Source organism: Muntiacus reevesi, chromosome 5 (genome assembly GCF_963930625.1).
Source record: "Muntiacus reevesi chromosome 5, mMunRee1.1, whole genome shotgun sequence".
In the NCBI taxonomy this organism is placed as follows: Eukaryota; Metazoa; Chordata; class Mammalia; order Artiodactyla; family Cervidae; genus Muntiacus; species Muntiacus reevesi.
This window is the reverse complement of record NC_089253.1, coordinates 125,455,040-125,466,347: the sequence shown is the minus strand read 5'-3', so window position 1 is coordinate 125,466,347 and position 11,308 is coordinate 125,455,040. Positions and strand designations below refer to the sequence as shown.

General features: G+C 38.5%; 1 protein-coding gene across 1 annotated transcript; it reads left to right on the top strand.

The window, feature by feature from the left end:
- The first annotated feature begins 674 nt into the window (after positions 1-674).
- LOC136169435 (patched domain-containing protein 3-like) lies at positions 675-3,255 on the top strand. The gene is given in 3 exon segments (XM_065937191.1): positions 675-693; positions 1,750-1,922; positions 1,924-3,255. Coding segments are annotated over 3 exon segments (1,524 nt in total).
- The last annotated feature ends 8,053 nt before the right edge of the window (positions 3,256-11,308 follow it).

Sequence of the window (11,308 nt, the reverse complement as noted above, 5' to 3'; positions counted from 1 at the left end):
ATAGATAATACTTAAAATATTAGCAAGGATTATCCTTGACAGCTGGAATTACCATTGTTTAAAGGTTTTCTTTGTATTTGCCTGTACTTTCAGGATTTATTTTACAATAAGCATAAGAAGGCAAATATGTTTCTATTTTGGGTGGTAAGCAACTTGGAAGAATTAATCATTGGTTTCCTAGGGAAGATAGGGGAGGAACTGTGCACTGGATGTATACCTTCCTAGCACACACTCACGCTTAAGCACTCAATGTTCCCACAGCCATAAACAACTAAAGTGTAGACAACTGATTTCATATCAACATCTTCATATTATCGGTATATACATAGACATGTTAGTGTAGGGGTGCATGTTTGGGGGGGGGCTGTGATTTCAGTAGCTCAAGAAATATGTGAGGACAGTTTCTGAGCCAAGTTCCATAAATAATAAAACCAGCTTTTAAATACCTGTTGCATATCATGAGTTTATTTGTGGTCCTTAGTACTTCAGATTCTTGCCCTTTGTCCAGCTGAATGCAAGCAAAATCCAGAAAGCTGGCTGCAGGGGGCGTGTCAGGATGCAGTTTGTGACCGACTACACAAGCCTGTGTCACTGCAGGCCTTTTGCCAGACCATACACACAGAACCCCCGAGTTAGAGGCAAAGTGCAATTCCCAGTACCTCTCCGTGTAATCCATGGAGAAGCTCTTCCAAGGTTGGTATTAAAATCAGTCAGCACTCAGTTCCAAGTATTGATTTTGTATCAATACACACAGAACATCCGAGTTAGAGGCAAAGTGCAATTCCCAGTACCTTCCCGTGTAATCCATGGAGAAGCTCTTCCAAAGGTGATAATAAAATCAATCAACACTCAGTTCCAAGTATTGATTTTGTATCAATACACACAGAAACAGGTGTATAGAAGTGAAAGTGGTAGGAAGCTTGAGGGAAGTGAAATTTATCTGCAACGTGCTTAGGCTGTCCTTGGTAATCCCCTTTCTTCTCTGTGGTCCTCCTCTCCTAACCTTCAGTGATGACTGCAGAGTCCTCAAATGTTCTCCTGGTCTCTTTATTCCAAATCAATCAGGAAACGTCACTGTGGAAGAGACTGGTTACTTTAGTATTCACTTTTAATGTAAAGGATTCTTAAGATTTACTTTGGTACATATTTCTGATCTCAGGAGTACCTGCATTTTACTGACATAATGCAGTGTTCTCGGCTGTCAGAACCAGACTAACAGAAAACTACATGTGTATGTATATCTGTGTGTGTGTGTGTACAAACTATGGGATACCTTTAAAATCATACCACATTGATAGCTAGATGCTAACTGGAGAACAGATAAATCCGGCTCATATTTTAAACAACAAGATGCTAACTCAGTATTAGTGCCTTAGAGTAAAATGGTTTATAAGAGAAAATGGTCTCTCAAATGTTCTGATGGAATCAGAGATGCATGGTTAATCCTGCTTCACCTAATAACCAGTCAGCCAGGTTTCCTGACTCTTCACTGAAATACCGTGAATGATGACTAGGAGTAGAGTGTACTGTGCCATGTGTACAAAGTGCAGAGCTATTACAGAGCAAGGAATGATGAGTTGTGTTGTGGATTCAGAGGCAACCAGAGAAGGTGTCAGAGAAAGCAGTATCCAAACAGACTCCGCAAGATCAATGAGACCTTGAGAGACAGGCAAAGAAAATGGTTTGAGTTGATCTGGTTAGTTTTTAATGCATGTTAAAAAGTACAAAGACTATTTCTTTCTCTAACAGGTGTTAGGGTCGATGACATGTTTATCATGATTTCTGCCTGGCAGAAGATCAGCCTCATGGATAACATAAACGAGCGGATGTCTGATGTCTATTCAAAAGTGGCAGTATCCATTACCATCACCACTGTCACCAATGTCCTGGCCTTCTATACAGGAATTATGACCTCTTTCAGATGCCGTTCAATACTTTTGCATCTATACAGGAACAACCCTGCTCTTCTGTTATTTTTATAACATCACCTGTTTTGGAGCATTTATGGCCCTGGATGGGAAAAGAGAAGTAGTCTGTCTACGCTGGTTGAAGAAGCCAGAAACACCTGACCAAAAATGTTCCTCATTAAAAAAGTCCTGCTGCCTCCCTTGCAATTCTCTCCAAGATGAATATAAAGCTGACATCCATCCAATGAATCTGTTCTTTAGAGACTGTTTTGGTCCTTTTCTCATAAGCACCAAGTCCAAGATTTTTGTCGTGCTCCTGTACGTCTCGTACATCATAGCAAGTGTATATGGGTGTTTCCATGTGCAGGAAGGTTTAGACCTCCAAACTTTGGCAAGTGACGACTCCTACATCACACCATATTTTACTGTAGAAGAAGACCATTTTTCTACTTACGGTCCCAGCATTATGGTTAACATTACTGAGGCTCTTGACTACTGGGATAAAAATGCTAGGCAAAAACTGGAAAAATGTCTGGCAGATTTTGAAAACAGTGAGTATGTAGATAAAAACCTTACAGAGTTTTGGTTACGAGAATATGTAACATATATGGAAAGCCTCCGTCAAGATATAAATGATAAGACAGCATTTCTAAGCAATATTCCCACTTTTTTAGTGGAATTTCCACTTTTTGCATATGATATTAATGTAACATCATCACAGGAAGTCATTTGTTCCCAGGCCTTCATTCAAACCATGGGAATTTCTTCTTCAACCAATAAGAAGCTGATGTTACTCCAGTTCTGAGACATGGCTGAGAAGTGTGACGTCCCCCTAATGGTGTACAACCCGGCATTCATATATTTTGATCAGTATTCTGCAATAGTAGAAAACACTGTTCGAACTGTGGTTGTTGCGTCAGCAGCTATGTTCATTGTCTCCTTATTGTTAATTCCTCATCCCCTGTGCTCTTTGTGGGTAACTTTTGCTATTGCTTCTGTGATTGTGGGTGTCACAGGTTTTATGGCCTTCTGGAATGTCAACCTTGATTCCATATCCATGATTAATCTTGTCATTTGTATAGGGTTTTCTTTTGACTTTTCTGCTCACATTTCCTAAGTATTTGTTTCCAGTTCAGAGCCCTCAGTAAACCGAAAAGCCATTGAGGCCCTGTATCTGCTAGGCTACCCCGTGTTACAAAGTGCACTTTCAACAATAATAGGGGTGTCTGTCCTGTCTGCAGCTAAAGCATACATCTTCAGGACATTTTTCAAGATTATGTTTCTTGTGATGGTATTTGGAGCTGCTCATGGTCTAATTTTTATCCCAGTATTCTTAACCTTTTTTTGAAAGTTACTTTGAATAGCCACTAACAAACCAAAGACCAATTATAGAATTCCTGATTGGCCCAATCTAATCTGATTAGAATGCACTATTAAGAATAGTCAATAAACTAAAAACAAAGGCATTTTTTTGCCTTGTAAATACCATTTTAAAATGTTATTTAAAATATCCTGAGAAAAATTACTGTCTCACATTAAAATATTTTTACTAATTTAAGAAGTGTTTTCATCTTTATTATGGTCTTGTATATGATTGTATAATCAAGTATAACAACTTTCCAATTATTTGTCCTTTTATTTCATCATTAGTAGTTTATGCCTGGAATTCAAATATTTTATGTATTATACTCTAAAATGGAATGTTATTTTCATGGTACTTCTCATATGCATTATTGGGTAAAAGTGTAACTATTATTTATTCTCCTAGTCTGGGGTTTTTCTATGCATTTTCTTATGGTGTATTTTGATGAACAGAAGTTTTTAAAGTTTTGGAATTAAGTTTATCTTTTTTTTATGGTTAGTGTTTTCTGAGAAATCTTTGCCTAATCCAAGATCACAAAAAATCATCTATATTTTCTTCTCAAAGCTAATAGTTTCATATTTATATTTTATATCATATTACATATGAATCATAGACCTATGTTTGTTGGGAAGTATGGGTAGAAGTTTGCTTTCTTCCTATTATAGTTATCCAACATCTTTAGTGAAAAGACTGTCCTTTCACCAGAGGGTCTGACGTGGCACGTCTGTCAGAGAACCAATTGACAATTTAGGTGTGGCTCTATTTTTGTGCATTGATCTGTTTTTCTGTAATAAAGTGTATACCACACTGTATTGATTACTGAAGCTTTATATTAATTATGGAAATTAGGTTAGGTAAGTTATCCAGCATTTTCCCTCTTTCCCAAATTACTTTGGCTGTTATAGGTTCTTTGCATTTAGATATTAATTTTAGAATCACTGTCCTTTTATCAAAAAAATGTTTCTGGGATCATAATCGGGTCATGGTGAGTCTACAGATCAATTTGGAGAAAATAGATATATTAGCAATATGAAAGCTTACAATCTGTGTATGTGGTTTGTGTCTTACTTATTATCTTATTTCATGTCTTTTAGAAGTACCTTATAGATACACATGGGTTTACTTTCCAAGTATATTAATTTTTTAGCACTGTAAATGTTTTAAACCCCTTTTTCATTTTTTTTCACTAGTACATAAAAATACAATTGGTTTCGGTATACTTGCCTTATTATGTATAATCTTTTTAGGTTCATTTATTCATGTAGATTTTTTTAGTGTTTTTAGTAGTTTTTAATCGATGCAATTATGTCAAGATCACATAAAGACCATTTTATTTCTCCCTACATAAATTTTATCTCTTACTTACCTTATTGCACAGGCTTAAAACCAGGAAAATATAGGAAAACATAGTGACATCATTGCCTTGCTGTCAGCTTTGTGAGGAACGGAATCAGTATTTCATTAAATATAATGATTACCTGGAAGGTTTTCATAGCCATCTTCTGTCAGGTTGTGGAAGCCCCTTTCTACTTCTAGTTTTCTGGCATGTTTTAACATGAATGGGTATTAAATTTTGTCAAGATTTTGTCTGTCAACTGAGATTATCAGTAGAAAAAATAGATTATTTTTCTATTTTAGTCTGTGGAATGTGACAACTTACACTGAATGCTTTTTTTTAAATCAAATCAACTTATATGGAATTATTTTATACTAACCTTGCATTCCTAGAATAATTCACATTAGGTCAAAGCATGTTATTATTTCACACATTGCTGTTTATGTTAATATTTTGTTAGTGATATACGTTCCTATGTTCATGAGGCATATTGGTCTACAGTTCCCTTTTTTGTAACGCCTTTCTCAGGTCATGGTATCAGGACACAAGGCAATAAATATTCTTCCTCTTCTGTTCTCTGAAATATATAATGTATGGTTGATATCATTTTTTCATTTCTTATTAAATGTTTGGTAGAATTCACTAGTGAAGTCTTTGGGCATGGAGTTTTTCTGAGAAGTATTTTTATTTCAAATTCACTTTCTTTAACAAATAGAAGGATTAAGATGTTCTTTTTCTTCCTGGGTCAATTTTGGTGTGTCTGTTTTGTATGGAATTTGCCATTTTTCCAATAGGCTATAAATTTCCTTCTAGTTACTATTTTAACTGTATCCACAAAATTTTTTTTATGAGAGATGTTCATTATCATCCATTCTAAAATAAGCTATTTCCCTTGTGATTTCTTCTTTGACAATGAATTAAACAATATCTTTCTTTTCTCTTCATTTTTGAAGAATTGTTTAAACAGATATAGAATTCTAAGTTGAGAAGACTTTTTTTCTTTCAACACTTTAAATTTGTCATTGCACTGTCTTCTTGATGCAATGGTGATGAATCCACTCTTAACTTTCATATTGATCTTCTCTATGGAATGTGCCTTTTTCCCCTCCATATTCATTTAATATTTTTTATTACTGGTTTTCAGCAATTTGACTATGATTAGATTATATGTGTTTTTTTTCTATTCAATCTTCTTAGATATCTTTAAGCACTTAGGACTGTGACCTGATATAATACTTCAGCCTTTATTTACTCCAATGCTTTTCTGCCACAGTGCCTCTCCCCTTTCCTTCAGTGGCTTTAATTATAAACATGTTCTCCTTATTTTCAGTTGTCATAAAATGGTAATAGTCCCCAAGATTGTATTTTATCATTAATAAACTGAAATTTATGCCACTTTCAAAAATCTCTTCTCTGTAGCCCATATTTGGTTGAAAAAATTAACTCTTTCTACATATGTTGAGATTCCTGGTAAGCTCAGGAAAATTCTCAGTGAAGGTACATAATTATGCTTTTATGTATGGAAATGTCTAAATATTTTAGTCCAAATATTTTCATCATAGCATTCTTATTTCATTAAGACTCATTCTTAGACAAATATCTTAACACAAAACTCCTCGACAGTATTGTCTCCATTTCTAATTATCCTGAATACTTTGCCAAACAAAACAGAGATGCCACAAAATAATAGGGCTTTTCAATTTCATTCTATTCATTATAGAATGTAAATATACCCCCAAATGGAAGCTCATTCAAATGTTCTCCTCACAAGGCATGAAACCACAAGCCACAGATCCGAGGGTTCAGGCAGGCACGCTGCGCCCCTCCTCTCCGGTCCTGTCGCTCCGCCCCGCACTGTCTGTGACAAGTTCCCTTACTTCCTGTTTATGCACCATGTTCTCAGGAGTCATTTTGCTAAGGTTTCAAAACTTCATGTTTCTGTGGTGTTCCTCTCACTGAACATTCTGATTATTCACACTGATTTTGAACAAATTGCAACAAAAAAGAGTAGAGGACTCTATTCAGAAACTAGTCACAGTTTTACAAACTAGCTCAATAACTTTGCAGGGCAACAGCTTGATTTTCACAGCAGTTCCACAAAAAATCAAGCATTTGCAGATTCTGTCTGACACTGGGCAGCTCAGAGGAACAGCTGTGTACTATCATGCCTGAATATTTTTAATAAAATCTCAATTGCCAAATATTTGTTGTTCAGTCACTTTAGGTGTTTTATTAGCTCATCTCCTCCTTCTTCACGTATTCCATCTTGGGTAGTCCATTCACATTTACAGATGAAGCCTATTTTGCTTAATACAGGTCATTGATAAATTTCCTACACAATTGTGAATTCTGTCTCCAGCAGCCAAAATTGGTTCCTACTGTCATCCTGGTATACCACCTATTTTAAGTTTGTACTGGATGCCTTATTTTAAATGAAGTCTTATTATTAATAGATGAATTAAAATAAGCCTGGATTGGTTTTATATACCTCTGCTTTTTATGCTCAGATTTTTCCACGGTCCAGTCTAGTGATGTAGATGACACATATGCACTGAATAGAATTTTCACTTTAATGTGTAGTTAATTGTGAAAGTCACCTACCGATAAGCCTCCCCGCTTCCCGGCCCTTTATGAACATTGTGTGACTAACGTTTCCTGTTCGTTGGCAGCGGGCAGAGTGCTCACAGAATGCAACGAAGCGTGCTCAGACACAAGTGCTCAGGGAACGCTGGCTCCTCTCTGGACTCTGTGTGACCGAAGCTACCCTGGCCACTTCAGTGAATAAGCCCCAACCTGGTCGTGGCTCACCACGAGAGTCTAGTTCTCACCGGTGTGACAGTCACTGCTGATGCTCCTGGTCAGCGAGTGGCTGTCTTGACCTCTGTAAATCGGGGACCCAGGTTCCTGCCAACTTCTGCTGTCGCAATCCAAATGGCCTCTTCTGTTGCCTGTGTCCAGATGGCGGACGGGACAGAGAACTTCTTAAGGTCTTGGCCTACAGGGGACACACATCATCCCCACGTACATTTTGTACTGACTGCTGGACACATGGCCACACATGTAAGTCAAAGGAATTAGAAAATGCAGTCCTTGATTGGGCAGCCATATTTCAATTAGATTCCATATTATGTAAAGGGTGCACAATTTTTGCTTGAAGCAAGCATTCAATATTATTGATTCTTAACCGCTTTACATTACTTTAAAATAAGTTTCCAGATGGATCAATATTTAAGTGTAAAAAGGTAGATAATTATAATCTCAGAAAGAAAAAGATCTGTCTGCTGTGACACAAAGCCCTGAATTCATTAGGGGAGAAAAAAAAGCATTAGTTGATTCAATCACAAACTTAAGCCATGGCAACTAGAAAAAAGAGGTTAGACAAGGGAGCCCTCAACACACAGGAAAAAGTCAAGAAGAAAATTGTAACTGTCTGAAAAAGGAAACTAGTGAAAGATGTAGGATTGTAGTTTCTACATCCCAAAGAGACATATGGTTAGTCTAAGCAACAAATTAAAAGAATTAAATCAGAATAAGATACCAGTGGCATGAATCACTTTAATGGCCTTCTGAGATAGGCTGTGGCAAAACAGAACACCATACACTATTTTTGAGGGTGTAAATTGATACAACTTCTATAGATTTTAATTTTCAACAGTTCTAAAAATTTTAATAAGGATATCCTTTGACATACTAAGTCCCTTTCTAAAATAACATCTCACAAATACAGTTCTTATGTTCTAAGTAAAGACATTCCTTCACTTAGCACTGTTTATATCAGCAAAACACTAAACAATCTACAGATATATCAATAGTTGCTCAGTTGCTAAGTCGTGTCTGACTCTTTGTGATCCCATGGACTGCAGCATGCCAGACTTCCCTGTCCTTCACCATCTCCTTGAATTTGTTCAAATTCATGTCTATCAAGTCAGTGATGCCATCCACCATCTCACCCTCTGTTGCCCCCTTCTCCTCCTGCTGTCAGTCTTTCCCAGCATCGGGGTCTTTTCCAATGAGTTGGTTCTTCATATTAGGTGGCCAAAGTATTGGAGCTTCAGCTTCAGCAGGGTTATGGTTAATTTATGTTTCAGCCATACACTGGAAAATTATAAAGCAATTTAAAAAAATAAGATAAATCTACATACAGAAGTCTACATACAGATGTTAAGATCCTTTGACATATTTGGTGAAAATGTATTCTGCATACTGAGATAGTGCAGTAATATTTATGAAAAAGATATACTTGCATATATTTTTATATGCCTACAAATGTAAAGAAAACAGTTTGTAATGATAAGCACCCACTTTTTTAATTTATATAGAAGAGGAATGAGACAGAATGAAGTTTTAGGGTTGAGTTTTGGGTTCTTTTCTTTTCTTTCACTATTCATTCTATGCATTTACTTCTAACTTTTTACAAGGAGAATGTCATGTCTATTGTTAAAGAAAAAAAATAACTAAATGAAGTCTACCAGGTTCCCCAAAGCCTTACCTAAGAACAATGCTTCTGGTTTATCTCCCCAAAGGTAAAAGCTGCCTTTTTAGAATACATGAAATATCTATGCCTTGTGTGTGAGGGGTGTGTGTGTGTGTCCATGAACAAGCCAAATTCTCCCAGTAAACTGTGAGCCATGTAGGACAACACTCATTTCATTTGCCTTGAAGAAGTGTGTCTTGTATTAAGTGTATCCTGAAAGGATGAGAACCAGGGACAAATTTGGGGTGAGTTAGGCTGATCTCGGGTGGCCTCGGCCTGCAGTGGCTTGAAGCAGGGCTTGGGTTCCCAGCCAGAGACTGAGGCCAGGCCACAGCAGTGAGAACACGAAACTCTGACCACGAGACCAGTGGTCAGTGACAAGAGCCCTGGCCCTTCTGCTTTGCAGGAACAGACTTCCTCGAAGATGGAAAGTAGTAAAGCAAAGAGAGTGTGTGTTTGGAGGAAAAACAGTATACTGCGTGTGGACACACACACGGGTGGATTCAGAGAGAGAGGGCTGAGTTCTCCTCTTGTGGCAGCTTGAATTACTTTTATGGGGGTATGTCTCTGGATTTCCTTTGGCCAATCATTTACCTAGTTCACAGCCTATATTCAGTATATCTCAGAATCCTCCCATTTGTACACATCCATCTCTTAGCCAAGATGGATTCTACTGCCAAGGCCTATGGGTAGAGCATCCCTTGACATCTCTCCCCTTGTGACTTCCTAAGAGCGTTTCTGCACATGTGTGGTCAGCAAGGTCTCCTGAGAATGAGAAATATGTGGTCTGGGCAGGGCCCAGCCTCCTCCCTTAATTGTCCCACTATTCTCATCTTGAAGTTTTAGTCCATGTGGAATCAATCTCAAGTTGCTTTACCCTATCTCCTGCCTCAAGGTTACTATGTGCCCACCAATGCAGTTCCAGCCCAGGTTCAAACAGACTCGCTTTGAATTTCTCCAGGAAACCGTTGGGTAAGAGGAGATGGGTGCTCCATCCTGCAGCTCCTTTCTGACCTTCTGTCCTGTTTGAGAACATGGGCTTTCCTTCCTGGAAGTGAGGCTTTTCTCTCTAGAGGTGGTCCTGCGGGGATCCTGAGCTGAGTGGGAACCCTAACCGGAAGGGAGCCCAGAGCAGGAAGTGAAGCTGAACCAGAAGTGGAATCAGAGGCGGGGCGAGGACATGACTGTCAGCCTGAGAGGCTTCTCTGCAGTCAGCCGTCAGCACTGGCGTCACCTCAAGGAGTGGGTCGGGGCGGCTCCAGAAAGGGTAGTGGTGGGGAGGAGCAAGATCCGAGCCTCAAGTCTGGACCTGCCTGTGTACTCTGGGTACACAGGTCAGGGTCCTAAGCCAGCTGGAGACCTGTGTGCGGCCACTGCAGAGATGCTCCTTGGGACCCCTGGGGCCTGGGCAGAGATTTACGGAGGAGAAAGATGACCCCAGAAGGTAAAGAGACTTACCTCAATGAGTAACTCAAATTACCTCATAAGTTTGTTCTTCTAGAGAGGAAACCATGTCTCTTAGAAAACAAACAAAAACGAGGAGGGAGAGGAGGATAGAAAAACTGCTTTTAAAAGGAAAAGGACACACCATTTTAGGAATTACCAGGCCTCTCCAACCACATGACTTCCTCTTCTCCATCTTCCTGTTCTAGTTCCTGGGTTGGAGCATACCCAAGTTGAAGAAGAAGAGAAACAGGAAGATTCTTACGCCACACATGCCGAATTGTCACAGGGAAGAGGAAATTCTGACTCCATGTTGAAACTGCTTCTTTGACTTGCTTTCCTTTGCTTTTGTTATTATAGTCATAGACAATCGCCTGCCTCAGAGAATTCTGCCCATCTGGCTGACTGTTAAAGTGCCTTTGTTCAGAACCCTGCCAACCTGTGGACAGCAAGAAGGAAGAAATTAACACATGCCCTCCCTGAGGCGGGCCATTCTAGGAGATATTTGCAAGATGAATGGTCTTTTTATTTTTTATTGTTTTCAAACTTTAAACGTTTTACTTTGTATTGGGATATAGTCAGTTAACAATGTGGTTTCAGGTGAACAGGGGAGGGGCCTTTTTATTTCCCCACCTCCCCCATCTCTGATCTATAAAAGAAACTGGCATCCAGATTCAATGAGATGGTTATTTTGAGACATTAGTCTGCCATTCTCTTGGTCAGTTGGCTTTGCAAATAAAGTCATATTCCATGCCTCAACACCTCAGTTCCCATTCATTGGTCTG